This window comes from Plectropomus leopardus, chromosome 15 (genome assembly GCF_008729295.1).
Source record: "Plectropomus leopardus isolate mb chromosome 15, YSFRI_Pleo_2.0, whole genome shotgun sequence".
NCBI lineage: Eukaryota > Metazoa > Chordata > Actinopteri > Perciformes > Serranidae > Plectropomus > Plectropomus leopardus.
In genome coordinates, this window is record NC_056477.1 from 30,881,418 (window position 1) to 30,904,322 (window position 22,905).

Here is a 22,905-nt window from a genome sequence, read left to right on the forward strand (position 1 = left end):
TTATTCAGGGATCAAAGGGGGACATGTGTGTCGGTCCTGGAGCTAGAGGAAAGAACTTTAAAGCAGTGAAAGCTGCCATTTGAACATATTAACCTTTCATTTGTTCTTTGTGGCAGCGTAGATTAAAGACAGGCTGGATTTGCTGAAATACATCGAGAATTTGCTCCATTTCCATCTGGCCGTTTCAGGGTGGCTCAGTTCTTTGTCTTTTCTGCTCAGAGACAAGGAACCAACAGCTGCTTGTTGTCTAAGTCGATGTTAACAAGGTTAGTCCAGTCACCCCCGAGAGAAAGCTCTCCAAACAACAACTGCAATTTGGAGAAGCACCACAGCTACTTTTCTCTCACATCTCACTTTGTGTTTAAAGCACATTTCTCCACCAAACAAAATCAGCACCGTTAAAAAGAGGTGTAAAGAAGAATAATATCATTAACCCCATCAGCCCAGCAACTGTTTAATCACACAGTGAACTGTAGTCTGGTTGGGGTTTGAATCGCTGGGAAACTCCAACAGGATTCTTCATGCTTGGTCTTTGATTCAAAAGTGATTATTGTAGTTTCTGATTGTGTGTGTTAATGTGTGATTGTAACTTGTAGTGTAGAAAGATGAGAAATGCGCTATATAATTTACCACTTAAATGCATTTGAGTTTGTTTTTTTTTTAAAGCAAATTCTATATCAAGCTCTGTTGTCTCGTGGTCTGGTGAAGTAAATAATAATAATAATTAGTAGGAATGATGGCCAAAAGAATGAGTATAACCCAAGTTGTTTTTTTATTTAAATCTTATATTTTTGGCTTGGACATTGTAGTTTCAAAAACTAAATGAGCAGATCACCAGGAAATTCGAACAAACCTCAAGCCTTATACCATTGAAAGCAGTGCTGTTGCTGAGAGCAGTGCTCTTATCACTGGTTTGTGTGAACCAACATGTAATTAGGTACATATGAGTGTCTGTGACTGTGCATATATTGGTGGTGTGCGTGTGCGTGTGTGTGTGTGTGTGTGTGTGTGTGTGTGTGTGTGTGTGTGTGTGTGTGTGTGTGTGTGTGTAAAAGGGAGATTGCCACAATTTGCACTTCAGAAGAATGGACTCATATGTTCCCCTTTGTAAATCTATTGTAGGCACAATGGCCACACTGCAGCCAGCGGTGCAGCTGTACACACAAAGCTACAGTGCCTCCCCTATTAGGAATACTCAGCACCTCCACTCACCTCTCAGCAGTTCTTATTCAGAGGGCCAAATATCAGCGCCCTGAAAGTCTGTTTGTGGATCTTGAGCAGAAGCTGACCCCCTCAGCACTGGCACCAGGATCTGAAGTTACCACCTGCCATGTGCCAAATGCTACTGGAACATGGTGGATGCATAAATAGGACAATCGGACACTCTCGTTAGAACCCTTTTCAGGCAGAAACATAGGACTGATTTATTGATTGTTGTTTGAGAAATAGGGTTAAAATAAATGATTAGTTTAATCGTCTATTTCAGTGTTCCTCCATGCTCTTGAGAATTGAACACCAATAGAAAACTCCAGTAATGAGTCCTAAATCCCTCTGGTTCCCTCGTCTCTAAGTCAACGTTTTTTTAAATGTATTTTTGGCAAGACGCCTGAAATAAGGACTGTGGTTGATACGAGCTGAAGAGACTTTCATGTTAATTGAAAAATAGCTTAAAAAAAAGTTATCACGCTGAACTGTGTCAAATATGGTTTAACTCTTTAAAACCTAAGCAAAATGGCTTGATTTCCCCTTTAAAAACATGGTAAGAAGACAATGAGCAAAGAAGAAATGACCCCGAAATCAGCAAGACAATCAGCAATCAGAAGTTTTTAAAAAGTACAAAAAATTACCTGAAAAATTGTTTAAAAAAGAATAATAATAATATACAGAAAAAAACAAAAATCAGGAAAATGTCCTGGAAAAAGTGCTCAAAATATTATAATTTTATATATAATAATATAGTTTCAAATATGTAATTATGACTTTTTTTTTGCTTTTTTCTTTTTCCCTCAAGACATTTTTCCTAGCTCCTTAAAAATTATTTTCTAAATCTGCCAACTTCACGCAGTGTGTGGAACATTTTTTAACAAGTTGCTCATTGCCTTTTTTCCCAAGTTTTTAAAGAAATCACACGAATTTGCTTAATTTTCAAAAGGTTGAATACTTGTAAAAGGCATCTGAAAGCAGCGCAAGTAAAGTGATGTTGCTCCATGTTTCAAAGGGTTAACAACCTTCTAGTGGTGGTGATGCCACCATAGTGTAGTTTGTGTTAGCCTAGCAAAGATTTTACTTCTACTTTTGAATTTAGGCTTCAAAATCCTGAAAGTGTTAATTTGTGAAGATTTTCTTTCTGAGTTAAAAACATACAAGCATCATAAACATTTGTTCACCACAGAGTTTATTTTGGCAATGAACCAAAATCCAAGGAAAAATCACAGAGGCCTTTTGATCAGTGAATCAGGTCGATGTTAGCAGGTTGGCTAACAGAAAAACATCATCCCTGAGACAATCTCTATATACCATTTTTAGATCAACTTGACAATATGGCCACTATCATTTTTCAGTTTTTAAAAATTATTTTACGATAGATGTTATTCGACCACATCCATCCCACAGGGGCAGAATGCGAGAGAGAGTGGAGGATGTCGGGGACATGTAGTGGGAGATGGAGATGGTCAGAGAGGTGAAGATGACGCTCGAGAGAAATGTGTTGGCAACACTTAATTTTGAAAGTCCACCTACAGATAGAGTGTAACATGTCAGCAGCTTATTAGCTGAGACTGACCAATTCAGTTGTTTCATCATTCAACAATTAGTTGATTTCTTGGGTACAAGAAGGTCCCAGTTGGCCCCTGAATACCAAGTGAGCACTAAATGATTATTGTCGCTGACCATGTGTGTCGCTTTATGGACTGACTGACCAACATCAGAAAGCAACACCTACAAAATGACCACTGACATTTTTGTCAGAATTGAGCAGTTATTCACATATTCTTATCCTGTGACAACTTGTTAACATTATGTGCGGTGCTTTTTATGTTATATGCATCTTTGGAAGTTTTATTTAGAAAACAAAAAAAAGTTCATTTAATTCATGTCATTTGAAATGCAAAACTTTGAAGCTCAATGTGGCAAAACTGCTCAGAATGCAGATCTAAAATTCTGGTAAAATTCAGGTGGTAAAATACGTTAAAAGACGAATATATATTTGAGTAATATATTGTGTGACTGTGATCAGATCTGATGTTTGGCAGGACTGATAGCCCTGTGTGGTATTCTGTTTTGAAGGTATAATGGTGTACATTTAAATGCTAATTTTCAGGTCATTTTCTTGTACTTTTTCTTAATTTCTTTATACATTTTAGGTCATTTTCCCTAACTTGCTGAATGCCTTCGTCTAACGTTTATGAAAGAAATCTAGCAAATTTGCTCAGGTTACAAGTTTCTATTACATTAATAGTATTAGTTCAACCAAAAATAGTGAAAGTAATAGTAATTATGTAATACTATATATAATACTGTGAAACAGATTTTTTTCTGAGACAGTTATTGAACTGTGAAAATCTCATACATTTGCAGCCTTACCTGTGAGACTGACTAAATTACCAGTTCCATATTGTGGATACATGTGCTGTTAAGCTTTAATATTCTTATCATTAATGTGATTTTGTTTGTGTCCTGTTGCTGTTCACACGTCAACTTCCCAACACAAAGCAATGCTCATGATGTGATGTGAAGCTGAATACATTTGTAGCCTCCACATTGTCCCCATGCTGGTTTCCTGTGGCAAAGGCATGACCTGCCCTGCTCCCCCTCTGACTAGCTAGCGCTTGTTGGTTGGATTGGTTAGATTTAGGTAAGAGGAGTGAGATTGGTTTGGGCTTGGGTAAAAGTGTAAGGAGTGAGCCCATCAGGGACAGAGTGAGGCAGAGTAGAGTGGATCATGACTCGCTTTCCCAGGAAACACAAATACACCTCCCCCACAGCAACCTGTTGCTTCTGCAATTTTGTTATCGTGTTCATGGAAGAGCTGTAACATGGTCAGATCAGATTAAACCTCGAGACACACGCGCGCACACACACACACGCACACACACACACACACACACACACACACACACACACACACAGAGCAAGGGATGGGTATCCACAAGTCCTTGGAGCATCAGAGAACTTCACGTATAGCTATGAATATATATGAATATATACATATAGCTATAAAAATTCTTAATACACTGTCACTGGGTGGAAAGAACCACTCTTTCAAACAGATTTATTGTTAAGTACATTCCAAGAGAATCCATCCACCTGACAGGTGTGACACAGCAAGATGCTGATTAAACAGCATCATTACTGCGCAGGTGTGTCTTAGTATGGTCACAATGAAAGGACACTTTAAAATTTGTTTGATCACACAACACAGTGCCACAAGATGTTAAAAAGTTTGAGGCAGCGTGCCGCTGACATGCTGACAGCAGGAATGTCCACCAGAGCTGTTGCACCTAAACTGAATGTTATTGAGCTTCCCTGAGAGATGGATGGATTATTTTGGAAAAAAAGAAGTGCTCACTAACACAGATTTTAACAAATTTGGGACCAAAATTTGAGAGAAATATATCTATTGAGAGCTTAATGCTCATCTGGGTCCAAGCTACATAACAGAAATGTTGACCCGTGTTGGATTTAGATTTTTGCTCAGTGTATATAGAGGAGTAGATGAAGCATAGTTTTACCCAAGCCAAGTGTTTTTGTTGTGAACTAACTTGGGATGAGAGTGGATCAGAACCACCCTTCAGTGAACCTGCCCCACCTCCCACCTCCACCCCACCCCCACCCCCCAGCTTGTATAGATTATGTGCTTATTCATGGCCAGCTCTAACTCAATCACTGCCTTCCACCAGAACCATAACAAATGACAGCGGGGGGAAATTACAGTCATTTGTCTCTGTCTACCCACATCATGTCAGTCCTCCTTTTCCATCCTTTAAACCAGGACACCTGTACCATCTTCATCCTCTATCTCCTCCTCCTCCACCTTATTTAGCTCTTTCTTTGTACCAGGAAAGACCCTACCACGTGTCTCTGCTAAGCTTACAATTTCCCCCAATCACAGTTAGATTTGCATGGGTTTGCGTACACAATCATCAGCTGAGGAGGCACAAATGTCTTGGTGCTGTAAATGCGCCATCATTTGATAGATGACCTGTCAGACTTAAAACGGGTCCCCTCGGTATCATAACAGGTGTGTTGTGGGATATGCGACTCTGGCTGTGTGTAGTGGCTGTTGTTAAGGCAGATGGAGGCAGGGGTTTAACTGCAGCTCTTTCTCTGCCACATAATTGCCACTTTCAGTTGGACTTCCTCATCAGAGTGCTGGAGGCAGATGTCAATGTTGCACTTGAAGTATTTGACAATTTACAGTTTATTCTCATTCTTCTTATTTTGCATCCATACTAAACAGATTTTGAGTACCTGTTGTTAGCTGTAGACCTTTAACATTAAGACATATAGACAAAAGTAAACAAGAAAGTAATTTATTTACATTAAGTGTCCATTAAAGTCCCAGTGTGTAGGATTTAGGGGCATCTATTGGCAGAAATGGAATATAACATGAATAACTCTCTCTCTCTTTTCATTTGTTTATAATCACCTGAAAATAAGAATTGTTTTTGTTCCATTAGAAAGAGCAGTTTCTGTCTACATACAGAGCAAGTACTCTCCCACAGAGACCACACATGTTGTTCTACAGTAGCCAAGAACAAACCAAACACTGACTCTAGATAGGGCATTTCGTGTTTTCAAGTTGGGGAGGGTTGCACAATATTGGATTTTTTGCCAATATCCAATATGTAACAACTCATTGAGTTGACCAATATCAAGTTACTTTTTTTTACTCTTTGATTTTTCCCTGTAGCAGGTTAACTTAATTGACCTCCTATTCAATTAGAGTACTGTAAAGACCTTCATGATGCACAGAAAATACACTTTTGAGTTTTCATCAAATGCTTTTGCCAAAGTTACGCATTATTTGCCATAAAACTGGAAGCACTTTTTGAGGGGCAAAGCATCCACCAAAACTCACCAGACATGGCACACACATCAGAAGCCCTATAATGTGATATTTGATATGATTTGTTTTTCACTGATGTGCCAAAATGGCTCTGTAGCGCCCCCTACAGATTTCAACAAAGCGGCCCCTGCAGTACATTTCACCTAGAGCTACAAAACTTGGGAGGCATGTGTAACAGCCCAACACCTACAAAAAAGCCTCTTGGACCCATGCCCTAAACCCAACAGGAAGTCGGCCATTTTGAATTGAGTGTGCAGTTTTGGCGTATTTTTGGCCATTTTCAGGTCTTGCAATTTTTCGATCTTTCAATCTCTTCAGAGGGGTCATAACCTGTCGAACTAGTCCTACAGATTTCATCCGATTGACTTCACAATTTGAAAATCCTCTGAGAAGGCCTGGGACAACAAAAGTTATTACATTTGTGAGTTTTTGTCACATTGTGTGGTTGTTACTGGGTAAATCATTTCCATGTCTCACCATTAACCAGGAAGTACTTTATAACTCTGAGGGACATGGTCCAATCTTCAACAAACTTCACATGTTTGATGACTGTCTTGCCCTGAACACATCTCCATGACAACCATTACCATTACTTTTAGCGCCCCCTACTGGCAACATGAAATGTCATGGAAATTACACGCTTTCTTCTTTGATGGAATGCTCCTACAGATTGTATCCAATTGACTTCAAATCTGGTGACAAAACCTTTAAGACCTTAATGATGCCTCCCTCTGAACTATAGGTTTTCCATGAATGCTTTTGCCATGGAGACCCAGTGGTGGCTGCCAAAAGGGAAATTGTTGTAACTTTACTTTACATCGACCAGTTGGCCCCAGATTTCACAGTTGTGGTCAGGCTGCAGCCCTGAACACATCAACATGTCCTTTAATATGATACTCACTGAGCCACCTATTGTCAACAGGAAGGACACCTAGTACCACAACTATCCTTTTGATTTTCATGAAGTTTACATGTTATGTTTGACAAATGATGTAGACCAAGATGCCACAGATTTTGTGTGTCCAAAAGAAGTAATTCACCATGTGAAATATCTCCCTCAAGGGTCTAAAGTCTCACTCAAGTTTCAAGTTTCACTGAAGTAGATGATTGCATCAGAGTCCCCAAAGTAGCCTTGACTTGCGTGGGCGTGCTAGGGCCCGTTCATCGCTGCTGGCAGCTTTAATTTTTCCTTGAAATTAATTTGCTTTTAGAGGGCTTTAATATGTGCAAAAACTCATGAAACTTTGCTGCCTTGTCAAAACTGATGAACTTGTCAATATTTTATAGGTCTCAGGCTTGGACCTATAAAAATGGCTCAGGAGCGCCCCCTAGACAGTTTCTACGGAGGATCCCCCAAAGGCCATTTCACTTACACCTACAAAAATTGGCAGGCACATGCAACACCCCAAGACAAACGAAAAAGTGTCTTGGAGCCATACTCTAAAACCAACAGGGCGTCGGCCATTTTGAATTGAAAGTGCAATTTTGGTGCATTTTTGGCCTTTCAGAGGGGTCATAACCTGTCGAACTAGTCCTACAGATTTCATCAGATTGACTTAAAAAATTTAAAAATCCTCTCAGAAGGCCTGGGAAATCAAAAGTTATTAGATGGGGGAGCTAATGGGCCAAACATTTCCATGTCTCGCCATGAACCAGGAGGTAAACAGGAAGAAGTTTATAACTCTGAGGGATATGGTCCAATCTTCACCAAACTTGACATGTTGGATGACAGTCCCACCCTGAACACATCTACATGATAAGGATTACCATTTCTTAAAGCGCCTCCTACTGGCCACAGGCATTGACATGAAAATCCCATGTGTTCTTCTTTGATGTATATCTCCTACAAATTTCACCCAATTGACTTCAAATGTGGTTTCTAAGACCTTAAGACCTGTAACACAACAACTGATTTAAAAAATGGAGTTTTCGTCACACTATGTGGGCGTGGCTCGGTTTCCAACTCTGATGTTTCGCCATGACACAGGAATTTGTTAATCAGCCAAACGTCATCCTATCTGCCCAAAACTTCTCATGCTTGCTAAGAGTATCGGCCTGAACATTTCTGCATGGCTCTATTTCCAAATTATGTAGACAAAGATGACTTGAATTTTATGTGGTCTCTAGCGCCACCTAGCGGCCACAGGAAGTATTACCCCACATTAAATATCTAACTGAAGGATTGAAACTCTCTGCCTGCTTATTCCGACTTTCACTGAAATGAAAGATATCCTGGGACATCAAAAGTTATTCACTTTCTGAGTTTTTGTCATACCATGTGGGTGTGGCTAGGTTTTCAACTTCGATGTTTCGCCATGAAACAGGAAGTTGTAGTACCTCAGTCACACATTGTCCAATCTGCCCCAAACTTCTCATGCTTGATGAGAGTCCAGACCTGATCACATCTGCATGGCTCATTTCACCCATCGACATACTGTCACCCACTGGAAATGAGAAATCACATGATTTATATTTTTAGGTGCATCCCCTTACAGGTTGACCACATGCAGCTCAAACTTTCTAACAAAAGCTCCTTCAAGACCTCCATGGTGCCTCCATGAAGATCATATGTTTTTAATGAACATTATTGCTGTGGCAATGCCGTATTCGCCACCAAACAGGAAGCTACTGTAAATTCAGTTTGCATTAACCGATTAGCCCCAAATTTTTTACAGGTGTGATCAGGTTGCAGCCATGAACACATCAACATGTCAGTTAACGATGATACTCAATGCGCCACCTACTGGCAACAGGAAGTATACCTTGTAATACAGTTATCGTTTGATTTACATGAAATGTACATGGTTTCGTCTACAAATGATGTAGACCAGGATGACTTACATTTTTTGTGGGCTCCAGTGCAGCCAGTAATGCATTATAATGATAATACTACACAGTGTGAAATATCTCACTTAATGGTCCAAACTCGTGCATTTTCTGACTTTCACTAAAATTAAAGATCGGGACAGTTGGAGTCACACCAGTAACCCCGACTTGCGTGGGGGTGTAAGGTCCTCTTCATCGCTGCTTGCAGCTTTAATTATTATTATTATTTTGACACTCTAATTTTGTTGGTATGTGATATTTACTTTTAGAGGAACAATTTATCTAATAAAGTATGGAAGCGGTATTATACATCTGTGTGGTGTGACTGTGTTGTGTTGTGATTAGGTCTACGTATCTGTTAAACCAAACTATAAACAGGATTTTAAGCCACAGCAATGTAAGTAATAAAGTAGGTGTGGGTAGTGGAAAAAAAATGGTAAATGACAGCTATGCTGACATTTGTGCCCGCAGCAGTGCTTGTACTTCATGCCACCCCTGAGTAAGTCAGTGCCAGTAAATTCTATACACTGGACCTCTAAATTTCAAGTTTCATAGACATTCTACATGTCCATAAAGTCAAAGCAAATCTGTTCTGATTAAGCTATTACTTTATACTTAAATTTTAACCTGGAAACAGATTTGTTTAGTAATGGGTACATTTTATTTTTTGTTTTCATTGAAACCTATGCATGGATAAAGAAACTGTGTATGTCCCTTCCCCTCCCTCTAATACCCCTGTCCACCATGCGTTTAGCAGCAAACATGTAAGAGAATCTAATAGACTACCATTATACTAAATTCAGTGTTTCCTTTACTTTGTTGCAGCGTGCATAGCATTGGACCCCCATATACTGATTTTCTTCTTCTTTTTTTTACTATTTAAAATGTGATGGTTCATAAAGTAAATTAATTTAAAAATGTGCTATTTTTCTCTGATGAACGATGATTTTTTTAAGGATACTATTTACAAAATGCAAAATGTAAATGTTGCATTTTGTAAATAGTATCCTAAAAAAAATCTATACACTGGACCTTTTCATTGTTATAGAAAACCTGGAAAAGTATTGAAATGCTTTTATTTTGTGCAATGTAATGCAACATAACAGCAATTTTATTTTCTGAAGCTTTTGATATAGCGTAGCTTCTACAATTACAGTTTACAGGCAAGAAGGGCAAGAAAAAAAATGGGTCCTTGAAAAGTCATGGAAAAGTTTTCAAATTTTGACTATGAATATGTGTTGGAACCCTGAATATTGCACTGTACAAGAGAAATAAACATGATCATAAATACCAATCATACAAGATTACAACAACTTTTTCCACTTCAGTCCTGCTACTAATAAATGGTTATAAAAATTAGAAACATATATGTGGCGTATGGCTTCTAAATTGATGCTGGTCTTCTTCATAAGTTTTCTTATGTTACACGTATGCATCAGACGGAGGTGATGAAGGGGCCATGTGGCAGCGTGGGAATGACGTTCAGGCATGTTCCAGCCAGTGAGGGGGATGCAGTTCATGTCAGCATTGAGACAGTCACACCTAACTCCCCTGCTGCCCTGGCAGACCTGCAGAAGGGTGATCGTCTCATCGCCATCGGAGGTTTGAGATGTTTATGTGTTCATCCACTGCAGTTTTTCCTATTTGTCAGTCCTTTGCATATAATTGAAAACTTATTTCCTGATGTCTTCATAGGTGTCAAAGTGACATCCTCTGTTCAAGTGCCCAAATTGTTGAAACAGGCTGGAGACAGAGTGGTGGTACTTTATGAGAGACCTGTTCGTCATCAGACTCCCTCTTTTGGAAGCCTCGGAACTCTTCAAGAAGGGTTCGGGCAGCTAGAGGAAACTGGTTTTATTCCTCAGTCAGGTGGTTACGAGGAAGACCCAGCCCCCATCACTACCCTCTCTGACATATCCGACAGCAAAGACATGGACTCTGAATTTGAAGAGTTGATTGTGGACTCCAAGCCTTTCCAGACTGGTGGGCCGAACAGTGGCACCTCATACACCAGTGATACTAAGGAGGATTCCTTACTTACCGTAAACCAAAGCCCCAAAAGGACTGTGGCCAACTTGGCCTCTAAGCCCCTTGGTACCATATCACCCATCCTTAACCGCAAGTTAAACCTGGTGGGTCTCCAGTCACCACTAAAGCCCCAGCCCAAAGAATCACCAAAGCCCTCACCACATAAGACCAACAGTGATCCAGTGGAGGGCCTGCAACGCCCAACTGTCCCTCCCCCACCTCCTCCTTCTCGTCCCCCAGTGCCGCCAAGACCTCAGATAAGGTTGACATCAGCCTCCTCAGAGACCAGTCTTTTGGAAGGCCTTGAGTCTGTTACAACTACTAATACTACTGTTGTTGCTACTGTGACTACCACCTCCAGCACTTCTGAAAAATCTCCAGAGAAAGCTCCTACCACTGGAGCCAGTGAAGACAAGGCTGGCACTGAGAAGACATGTGTCAAACAGACTGAGGCCAAGCAGTCTACCAGGCCAGCAGAGTCCAGTGATGAGCTGCCAGTCTCTTCTGCTGTGACCAGTAGCAGCAAAGCTGATCAAGCAAAGGACAAGGCTTCAGAGAGCTCCTGCAGCACACGGGACAGTCTAGAGGAGCACTCCCTCTGGGAATCCCCAGAAACCATGTTTCGTAACCAGACAGGACGCTGGCCCAAGGCCTCTGTCGTGTTTGAGGTGGAGAGCAACCATAAGTACCTTAATGTAGCCCTGTGGTGCAAAGATCCCTTTAAGCTGGGCAGTTTGTTGTGCCTGGGTCATGTCAGCCTCCAGCTGGAACATGTAGCCCTGGAATGCATGGCCACATCCTCAGCAGAGTACCAGAGCACCTTTAGGTTGGGTCCTCCAGAGCCGAGAGCTAACGTCAGCCGCACTGCACTTCGGAGCCTCAGCACCCACAAGGGCTTCAACGAGAAGTTGTGTTATGGTGATGTTACTCTGAACTTCTGTTACTTAGCTGAGGGTGAGATAGAGTATCCTGGAGTGGTGCCAGAAAGAGAGCGAGAGGGGAGTCTCCATGATGAGGATCTAAGGGAGAGGGAGCAAATCCCTGCTGCACAGCGAGATGACTTGGCCTATGGCGCCATGCAGTTGGTGGAAGTTCGTCACAACTTCCAAGACACCCAGTTCCAGAACCCCACGTGGTGTGAATACTGCAAGAAGAAGGTGTGGACCAAGGCAGCCTCTCAGTGTATGATCTGCGCCTACGTTTGCCACAAGAAGTGCCAGGACAAGTGCCTCACTGAAAATCCCTTCTGTGTGGCAGCAACTGAACGTCGCGGAGCTGACCCTGAAGCAAAATCCACCATTAACCGGGCCACCACTGGCCTAACGCGCCATATCATCAACACCAGCTCCCGCCTGCTCAATCTCCGCCAGGTACCCAAGACTCGACTGGTTGAGCAGGTGGCCGATGTGGTGCCTGGAGTAGTGGAGCCGTCACCCAAGCATACCCCCAACACTTCAGACAATGAGAGCAGTGATACTGAGACCTACACCAGTGGCGCCAGCCCCTCAAAGCAGCCTGTCGGCAGCAGTGGTAGCAGTAAACTTGTACGCAAGGAAGGCGGCTTGGACGACAGCGTGTTTATTGCTGTGAAGGAGATAGGCCGGGACCTGTACCGCGGACTGCCGACAGATGAGCGCTCCCAGAAGCTGGAGTTGATGCTGGACAAGTTGCAGCAGGAAATTGACCAGGAGCTGGAGCACAATAATGCCCTCCTGCTGGAGGAGAGGGAGGCCACAGATGCCCGCCGCAAGGCCCTTATTAGTACTGCCTTGGCCAAGTCTGGGGAAAGACTTCAGGCCCTCACTCTGCTCATGATCCACTACCGGGCAGGCATTGAGGACTTGGAGTCAGTGGAGAGCACCTCTCCTTCAGAGCAGCAAGGCTTTAAAGGCAAAGGAGAAAGCCTTGAGGAGGAGGCCATGATGGGGACAGAGGTCTATGACAGTGACATATGCAGCCCTGTGGAGGTGCAGCTGCTGGATGACATTACTGAGGAGCAGATCTGTGTGGAGGCACTGCACTGAATTAGACCAGAAAGGAGAAGGAAGGGGAACATGTGCTTTGGGCTCGTGCCTCCTAACAAAATTATGTTAAGTTTGTTTTTTGAGATTGGGGAGTTTCAGCAGGCCATTTTAAATATCTTCTATGTTGGGGTCCAGTGTTTGATTCACAGTTTTTTTTTCTTCCTCCCTAAGGATTCATGTTATTGATGTTTTATTTTGCACACTGTGATGTTGTGTCCATGCTCCTGGTTTTTAAAGGGAAGAGCTCCACTTTTATCTGCCCTCAGTAGTGCTGCATGTGGATCCTCCAGTTTTGTTTTTCTGTGGCTTCATTGTAAGCATTAAATTTAGTTTGTCGTCTTGTCTGTAACTGCTTTGACAGAAGGACTCAAGAAATGTGCACATTTCTGTTGTCTACTCATCTGAATTAACTTAACTTTAGAGAAGGAAAGTAATTGTTGAATATTTGTTTTCTGTGAGTAACAAGCCCATATGAAGGTGAAATATTCGAGTCAGTAACAGTGTGAATTATACCAGGGAAAAGCAGGTTTAAACATCCACCTCAGTGGAACAGGTCATTTGTCTAAGAACCCTGCAAGTTATCATACATATCTTGTTTTGAGCACTTTTTTTACTGTAATATATTTGGATTTTAAAAGTGACTCCCTGCTTACAAAGCTCTGTGAGATTTCAGCGGCTGCACAATTCTAAGTGGAATCATATATATGTATAGTTTGTCTCTCTCTTTTCTCTTTTCTTTTTTTTTGTGTGTATTGGTTGGGCCAAACATATTTTACCATATAACAGTTTGCTGTCTCCTGGGAGGGTGCACTGTAAAAATAAACTATTTGTTTGAACTTAAAAAAAGTTAGTGTCTGTCTAAAAGAAATTTAAGTTGATTGAATTTGGAAATACAAGTTGAGGTAAATTTGTGACGATTCAACTTGTCTTTTTAAATTCAGTCAACTTGAAAATTCAAGGCAGCCCGAACACTAACCTTTTTGATTCAAAACAAATATTTATTTTTAGCGTGTGTAGGGAGGTTAATATCATGGGGTATAATTAACTATGTTTTTTTTTCTTTTCTTTCTTTCTTTCTCTCCTCTGGTCTTTCCAAATCATGTTTTGTTCAGAACACCCTGTCAACTTCTAAAACCCAACTATTGCCAACCCATCCAGACTTTCATTAGTGCAATGCAATGTGAAAAATACATCACTGACTTTTTTGCTTACTCTCTGAATGAATGTTATTTTAATGCTCTCATGATGTGAAAATCTCCCTCCATTTATTTAATTGGTTGTGTGTGTGTGTGTGTGTGTGTGCGCGCGAAGATGATTTCCATGCTTTGTGATGTTTCAATGTGATTTATTGCAGATAATTTGCCTTCACAAGTTGTTTTCTTGCCCATCAGAATGTATGCTCAGTCCTGTCTGTGTGTTTGTGTATATACGGCTGTTTGGCACTGCCTTCCCTCATTTCTCTGCTGAACATCAAGCATTAATGTAGTCTGTTCCAGTGATTCTATCATAAGCAAGATACAGCTCCTGAATGCTAAGCTGTTCATCTGACTTTTCCATCCCCAGAGAGCCACTGATTGGTTGTGATGAGGCAGTATCTTCCTCTTACATACTTTATGGAAATCTATCCTAAAACACTAAACAATTTTGAAATCTATTTTAAAGATGTTTGTTTTCTTTGTGTATTCTTTTTTGCCAATTAGTGACATATCAGATATATTCAAATGAGCTTTTGGTATCAGTCAGTCAGAACTGTGATGCTCAACAAACATGGAGAGCTCCGTTAAAGGAAATGTGCATATAAAGGGCTGATGTTCAGTTGAGAGTAAGTGTTGGAAAGCAGCCCTGCGTTAACATAATTAGACAATGAAACATGGCTGGAGGGGTCCAGTTGAAGTAACAGATTGAGTTTGATGGCTTACCAGATGCCAAAAAGCAACTCAGCTGTAAATACAATAGGGAAGAATTTTAAAAAAATATGAACAGGAATCACAAAGCAAGCATTTTATCTTGTTCCTGACAATTGTGGGGGGAAAAGTAGATATATGCTGTTAGTGTCACAAAGTCATGCATTAGCAAATTTGCATTTGCAAATATTTGATTGACCAGCACCTTGGGAGATGATGCTGCAATTGAGGCAAAAGTTGAGCCTGTTTCAGATTTGTTGCCCAACGACCCTGTGTTGGCACCTTGCTGTGCTTTTGGATTATTGTGATTCAAGTGAATAAAGGGGCACATGTTTTCCACACTGTGCTGATGGTGGTCTGCATACAGCCTACCAGCTTTATAGGGTGTCTCTGTGGGTTGTTGAACAGCATTTTGGTAAACGTAGAATAAATGATTTCACCGATATAAAGAACATCCTCAAATAAAACTAGACTATTCATGCAGCAGAGAGACACAAATACTTTTAAAATTGATGATACATGAACAAACCACTTTTGCTCCAGAGGTAGAAAATCCAGAATGCACTGTGCCGCACCAGACCAGTAAATCCTCCCGCTGGTGGGTGACGTAATCTGGAATAGTCCATGTGAAACAATGGCAGTCAACTGGATCTTGTATTTCAGTTAAAGGGGAAGCTAAAACATGTTTCTAAAAACATTTGCGAAATATGCAACTCAGTAACCGAATCTGAGTTTTTATTCGATCAACACTGCTTAGTTTTACCATTTGATCTCTGTATTTTCAGCCTCTGTTTTGACTGTGCAGGAAGCAGTATGGCTCCCACTTCCTGTTCACACACTTTCGTTATTACAGCTAAACAGGGCGTTAAAATGTGTTTCTGAAAACATTTTAGGAGAGAAATAGGCAGTGCAGTAACATAATCTTGATTTATATTCGATCAGCACTTTCTAGTCTTACCGTTTGGTAGGATTTTGGTAAAAATTTGAGAGAGAGGGGCGGGTAAATCTCTTGATCAGCTGTATACTCTTTGTGTGTGCGACTGCGGGCAATACGAAAATGCAGAAGTACAACCTGTAGTTCCACCAACACCTTCAAGAGCCATACTACCCATATTGTTTTGACACATAAATGGTTGAAGATTGTTAGAGTATCCTTTTTAAGACCTCAGTATGCCTCAAATAAAATCCAAACAGCATCTTTCCAGACAATCAGACAGCCCCACTTAGGCACATCATGTAACAATACAGTTAAATAGTGTTTTGGAGTTGCCCAACGTTTTTTGTTGTTGGCTTGTTGCAGCAGTTACAGCACATGCATTTCAAGGGGGTGTGTGGTTGGGGATGGATTAGTGAGCTTACGCTCTGATGACCTACTTCACAAAATGAGTTCTGTAATGAGCATGGGAGGAAATGAGGTAACATGCGCCAAGTTCAAGGTACCCCCAGAACAGCCTTTAACAGCCTGCAATGTTCTCAAAATATCATTTGTTTGCATATTGCTTGCTCCCAGCCTGATGGACAGTGCTCTGTGGCTGCTTGCACAGAGAACAAAAACTAGGCTGATAGAGGTTTTAACACATGCAAAAATAAAAATACATCACCCAAACTGCGTAAAACAGGATTTAGGTGAGTTAGTTAAGGGTAGATTTTTCCTTAAATGTAACGTAACTCCAAAGCACTTGTCCAAGCTAGTGGTACAAAAGAAAAAAATTTACTTAAAGTTAGTGTCCGGACTGCCTTAAAAATTTTTAAGTTGAATGAATTTGAAAAAACAAGTCGAATCATTACTTACCTCAACTTGTCTTTTCATATTCAGTCAACTTCAAATTTTACAGTAAGTTAAAACAAAATTTTACATTTTTACTTAGATTGAAAAAAACACCACCAAAAAAAAAAAAAAAAAAACCCACCAAAAAATGAGCATCCAAGCTTCCTCAAAATTTTAGGTCCGCTGATTTTAAAAAGACAAGGTAAGGTAATGCTTCAACTTGTCTTCTCAAATATAGTTTACTTAAAAATGTATGCTGCACAGATACTTACTTTTTTAAGTTAAAGGGTTTTTTTTTTTGTTTGGTTGGGTTGTTTTTGCATTCTGCAGTGTGAAAATAAATTATTTGTTTTAACTTTAAAAAGCTATTATCTCTGCTGCCTAAATGTTTAAGTTGACTGAATTTGAAAAGACAAGTTGGATCATAATAAACCTACCCCAGCAAATAGCTTATTTTTACAGTGCAGACTCTTAAAAAACAAACAAACAAAACCCAACTAGTTGTTTTAACTTAAAAAAGACAAGTCTCCGAGCTTCCTCAAATTTTTAAGTTGACTGAATTTGAAAAGACAAGTTGAGGTAAGATTGTAATGATTCAACTTGTCTTTTCAAATTCAGTCAACTTAAACATTTAGGCAGCACATTCTAGCTTTTTTTTCAGTTAAAACAAGTGGTTTCTTTTCATAGTGTAGAATCCTGGCAAGCAAAGGCATATTTCCTGTTCTTTTCTGTGTCGTAGATATGTTGCCCATGTACATATTGGCTTACTGGCTGCTATACTTGTCAATCTCTTCCAGTCTCTGTATATCCAGATTTTTTTGTGCAATATTTTTGTAAGAAATGAAGTTGATAATCAGGAATGAATCCCCATGTCAGTGATTCTCGTTTTCTCTTTAAAACCATGCGGTGTGTGTGTGTGTGTGTGTGTGTGTGTGTGTGTGTGTGTCCATGTGTCTGCTCGTGTAACCTGAGGGGACCAATGAGAACCCAAGAGGTTAAACCTCTCCTTTGGCCTGAGAAGCTTTTGCTGCTACCGCTGCTTTTGTTACGCTCTTCCACAGAACTCACACGCTTCTTTCTAACCCCCCGCCCACACACACACACACACACACACACACACACACACACACACCCTACACCGGCCCACCCTTTGAAACTGCACTTATAACATGACTGCCTGCCACGGCTTTCAGCAGGTCGACGTGGTGTTTGTTTTCGTTTGTGTGTAAGGGATGTTGTGCACAGTTTTTTGAGAAGGCTCATGTGAAGAAGCTTTATTGTACATAACCTAAATAAACAAGCTGAAATTAATTCTTATCACTCTGCGTCATGCTTTAATCAGCTCACACAGACCAACTTTACAGGCTCAATCTGTGATCCAATGCCTACAACAATCCCGCCACCGGCAAAAATCTAAACAGAAGACGCTAACCCTTTGAAACCTGGATTATCATCTGCTTTCTTGTGCTACATTCAAATGCCCTTACAAGTTGTTTGATCCTAAAATATGAGCAAATTTATTTAATTTCTTTTAGAAAAGATTTTGAAAAAAAGGAAATGACCAATTTGGTAAGAAAAGTCACGCAAATTGAAAAAAGAAATGAGTAAAATGTATCAAGAAACTTACCTAAAAATTAGTTTTAAAAAAGAGAGATCTGATGGGATGAAAAAAAAATGATTTGGTAGTTCCCTCTAGTTCCCTGTACCTTTGTTGCTGTATAAGAAGCACAGTTGTTTGTGTTCTAAGTGAAAAGAGAAAGGCAGGAAGGTATTGTGTGAGCATCTGCAAAGTAATTGAAGGCCAGTGTTGAGATGGACAGGCTGATTACAGTGTGTCTGCTCCCACATTTCCCCATCATGCCAACTCATTCCGCTGGCTTCCACTACCCAGCACCTGCAATTACCAGCAGGATTTCTCCCCCCAAACTGAAAAGCATATACATTGTCAGCTGTTTGATATTTCTATGGGTACCTGTACATACATGTTACTCTGTTCAGACCCTAACCAGCATGTCAGTACTGGGAAACAGCATTTAGGGTAACAACAAGAGCAGTTGAAATGCTCAGTTTTCAATGCACCAAAAAGCAGTGGTGCTGAAAATCCATCTGGGGGTTTTTTTTGGGTTTTTTTTATGAGAAAAAATCGTTTTCAGAGTTTACCACATTTGATAATGAATATGGAGCTCCCACAAGTAACAAAAAAAGAAGAGAAGAGAACATCCAGGCAATGAAGTACATGTAAGAACGGCTCACACACTGATGTTCACACCTGGATATTTGCAATACATGGTTGGTTAACAAAACATATTAATATCTGCATAAGATTGCAAGTGACTGTCTTCTACCCAGCTAGCAGGGAACATTCCCACAACATGGCTAACGTTACCTACAAGTTACAATAATGCTTTAAAGGAAACATTTTGATCTAATGTTCAAAGAATGTTTTAAGAATGTCATTTCAAATAGCGTTCCTCTAAGGTTTAAGGTTGACTAAGAAACAACGTTTTAATTGCAACATTCTGAGGATATTTTAGTGATGTTAAGAGGTGACGGGTCATAGAATGTTCTTTCATAAAACATTCCTACAATGTTACATGAGAACAAAGAAAATTTTAAAAGCAACATTCAGAACATGTTGTTGAGGACTGAGATTACAGACCATTTTTTAAAAATAAAAATGTAATGTGATTTGTGTGTGTTTTTTTGGATTTTGCATTTTTGGATGTTTATAGAGAATGTTATCCTAACTTTGAGAAGAACATTCTGGGAACTAAAACTTGCTGCTGAACATGTTACCAAAATATTACATTGGTTGCACTGTAGCATTCTCAGAATGTTTTTAGAAACAAAAATCCCTGCCTCCTCCTGTCCACTTGTCCCTAGGGAAGACACTAAATTCTGAATTTCATGAGAGTGCGAGTGAATGTTTCACTGTTTGAATGTGGTGTAAAGGTGAACTCATAAGTGTTAATCCGGTTACTTTGATTCTGAGGGGAGAGTTTGTTGGTTCCAGCTCAGACCAGCGAGTCTGTTGACCTTCAGATTTATGGATGAACTGCTCCAGTTGGTTTGTATGGTAATAAAATTATTTTACCACTTTACTTAAACCCAATACATTCCTGTACAGTTTTTCACAGCCAATCTACAAGTTTATGAGGAAATCAAAAAACACAACATGTGACACAACATTCTGAACATTACAGTACATACAAAAACACAACAGACATTACAGCAGTCATGATTAAAATGTTAGAGTAATTCACATTGTAGCGTATTTCCCAAATATTTCTCAGAAGCAGAGCTGCACCAGAGGAAGACACTGACATTCATTCAAAAAAGTTCATCAGGTAGAAATTAAAAAAAAACAAAACACAGCAAAACAAAACACAACGGGATTCAAAAATGTTGCCAAAATAAAGGCCCCGTAAAATACATGGAACAGTAATGTGAATGCAACAAAAGCTGATATTTTTGCTCCCATTTTTCACTGGTTTAAGTCAAAGATCTTAGAAATCCCTATTCGATGCATGAAAAAGTCTGTCAAATTTTGGTTGCTATTTTGTTAAAATCTTTGTTAGTTAGTACTTATTCTTTTCCAAAATAATCCACCTGACTGGTGTGGCGTATCCACAAGCCTGTTAATCAGCATCATTACTACACAGGAGGGCCTTAGGATGGTCCAACATGTTCACATCACAAGTTGTAACATATTGCTGCTTTGCAGTGGACTTCTGCCACTTCATATTTTGCTCTAGGCATCCTTCCGCTCTATACATTCCAGGATGCCTCTAAACGTGATGTCAACACAAGCGCATGGTGGGGTGATGCTGCACATGGTTATGTTTAGGCAACATAAGCAACTCATTCCAGAACATCAAAAAAACAAACATGCACCCTTTCGCTCCTTATGTAACGTTGTTACCTTTTGTTTAACTAGCATCTTAAAATGTCATACCTGTCAGGTGGATGGATTATCTTGGAAAAGGGGAAGTGCTTGACAAATTTGTGACCAAAATTAGAGAGAAATGTACCCATTGAGTGCATATAAAAAGTCTAAGATCTTAAACTTAAATCTGTGATAAATGGGAGCAAAAACTATATGTTAAATGTTCAAATTTTTCTCCACTGTATTTTGTTGTGTTTATCCTCGATGGTCAACTACACGAAATACCCTAAGAGCTAATTATGGATGGATAGATAGAAAGTATTTCTATCTATCCATCCATCCATCTGACCAACTTACTAACCAACCAACCAACGGCCCAACCAACCAACCAAGAACCCAACTAAACAACCAACCAACAACCCAACCAACCAACCTATAAACCTGTAAACCAACCAACGACTTGCTCACTCAGCTTTCATCAAGATAAGAGCCTGGAGGTTGCCTTGGAAACTGGGTTCCCCTGTTTAAAACTAGTAATATATGTATACACTGTATACTCATATTGATTAAGTGTTGCTTTTGCAGTTAAAATACAAAGAATTGATACTACTGATCTTAAGAGGAAATATATGCTCCTGCATGAGTTCATATGACAGATTTGTGCAAAACTTAAGCAATATTTTCCAAATATTGATAAAACACAATTGCGAGATGACTGTGGAGCCATAATGAAAAGGCAAACCCCTTATACGTGGGAGTGGCCATCTATGAGGTGATAGTACATGATTTCACAGAGGAATTGTGGATTCAAAACTTCTGGACGATCCGCTACACCTCTTGTAGCTCCTGCTGCGTCATGAGGGAGCCAGTTCCTACTGATAAGCACACAGCCATAGCATCATGTGACCTAGAAAAGACAAAAGGTGTTTCAATTGCAGATTTGCAAAATATTGCTTTTTGAATCACCTGAAATACCATCTCACATGATAAATTGAGTTTTACTGTCCATTTTTGTAAGTCGAGAGCGCCACATTGTCCAGTTATTCAAGAGAGTTTCATTTATGGTTGTACAATAACTGCATCAACAGATACAAAATACAAAATACTCCTCAGGCAAAGTTTAGTCTCTGACAACAAGAGGCATCAGCTATACTGAACCAATCCACATGATGGATAGTGGTTTTTAAGTAAACATGGGCTCCCAGGACAGGGCAGGTAGCATAGGATGCAATACAATTAAATCATGATCTACAAATGGTCATTATTGTCTATGAAAAAAAAAAACGTAATAGGAATGCCTCAGTGGGACATTTTGAAATGAAGAACAATTGGGTGGATTATTAGAAGGATAAAAATACTGCATCTGAATGTCCCATTAGAGACCCCAAACTGTCATGTGTCATCCTGTCAGTTAAGTTGCCTTTTTTTGTTCCCCTTGTGTTGTACTTCCTGTTTTATTTTGACACTCACATCTTGTCTCATTTCAGATCCTGCACTTCCTGCCCCTGTGTGATTACCTGCCCAACCTTAATGTGTTGCACCTGTGTCTAATTGTCTCTCCTCCCTCTTAGTATACAGTCTCTGTCTTCCCTTCATTCCGGGCCAGTTCAGCTTGATACTGTGTCAGTGTCCTAGCACTCTCTGTGTGAGTTTTGTGAGCCTTTTGACATTTTGGCCTTTTTGTGCTTTTGAACTCTGCATTTTGCTTGCTGATTTTGTATATCTGCATGAGTTTTTTTGGATCTTCTGTGTACCTACCTGATTGATTTGCTATTAAAGAACTGTTAATTTTTTTCCACCTGTGTCTGAGTCTGCATTTTGGTCCAAGCCTGTGGTTCAGTTAAAATTTTCTTAATTTTTAATTTAGGGTCTTACATGTGTAATGAAAAGCATCAATGATCAAACATTAGCTCCAATCCAAACTTGAAATATGTCATTCTAGTTTTTTCAAAGTATGACAAAAACATAGTTTGAGATGCTTTTCCACCACACTAACACAGCTATGGTGCAAACAATCAGATTTTTTTGTATTTTATGTTTTCGATAGGATGAATAATTGGCACGCATACCTAATGTTACCTGTACTTAAAGGAATAAACAGAATCACAATGTTTAATCACTAACTTCTGGATAGAACCCCCCTGCATCACGTTTATAAAATCAAATGGCACTGAGTGAATGTTGCCTCCATTGGTTAGTTTATAGCCACCTAAAACATCAGTATTAATTTAAATGTATGCTATATTTACAATGGGCTCACCACTTTACCTTGCCGTTACTGACACTAAATACATTATATCACAGCCAGATTCCACTGATTAAAATGGTGATTTCACTCTGCAGGACACGGGCGTTGCTGGTCTACCACTGTCTCTATCAGGTAGCGTGTATGGTAAAGCAAA

At 39.9% G+C, this 22,905-nt stretch overlaps 1 protein-coding gene across 1 annotated transcript in view; it reads left to right on the forward strand.

The window, feature by feature from the left end:
- pdzd8 (PDZ domain containing 8) overlaps positions 1-15,665 on the forward strand; it is a 56,868-nt gene extending 41,203 nt beyond the window's left edge. Inside the window, exons 4-5 of the mRNA XM_042501979.1 lie at positions 10,333-10,495; positions 10,589-15,665. Coding sequence (XP_042357913.1) covers positions 10,333-10,495; positions 10,589-12,945 — 2,520 coding nt within the window. The 3' untranslated portion in view covers positions 12,946-15,665. The remainder of the gene's footprint in view (positions 1-10,332; positions 10,496-10,588) is intronic.
- Positions 15,666-22,905: the final 7,240 nt, after the last annotated feature.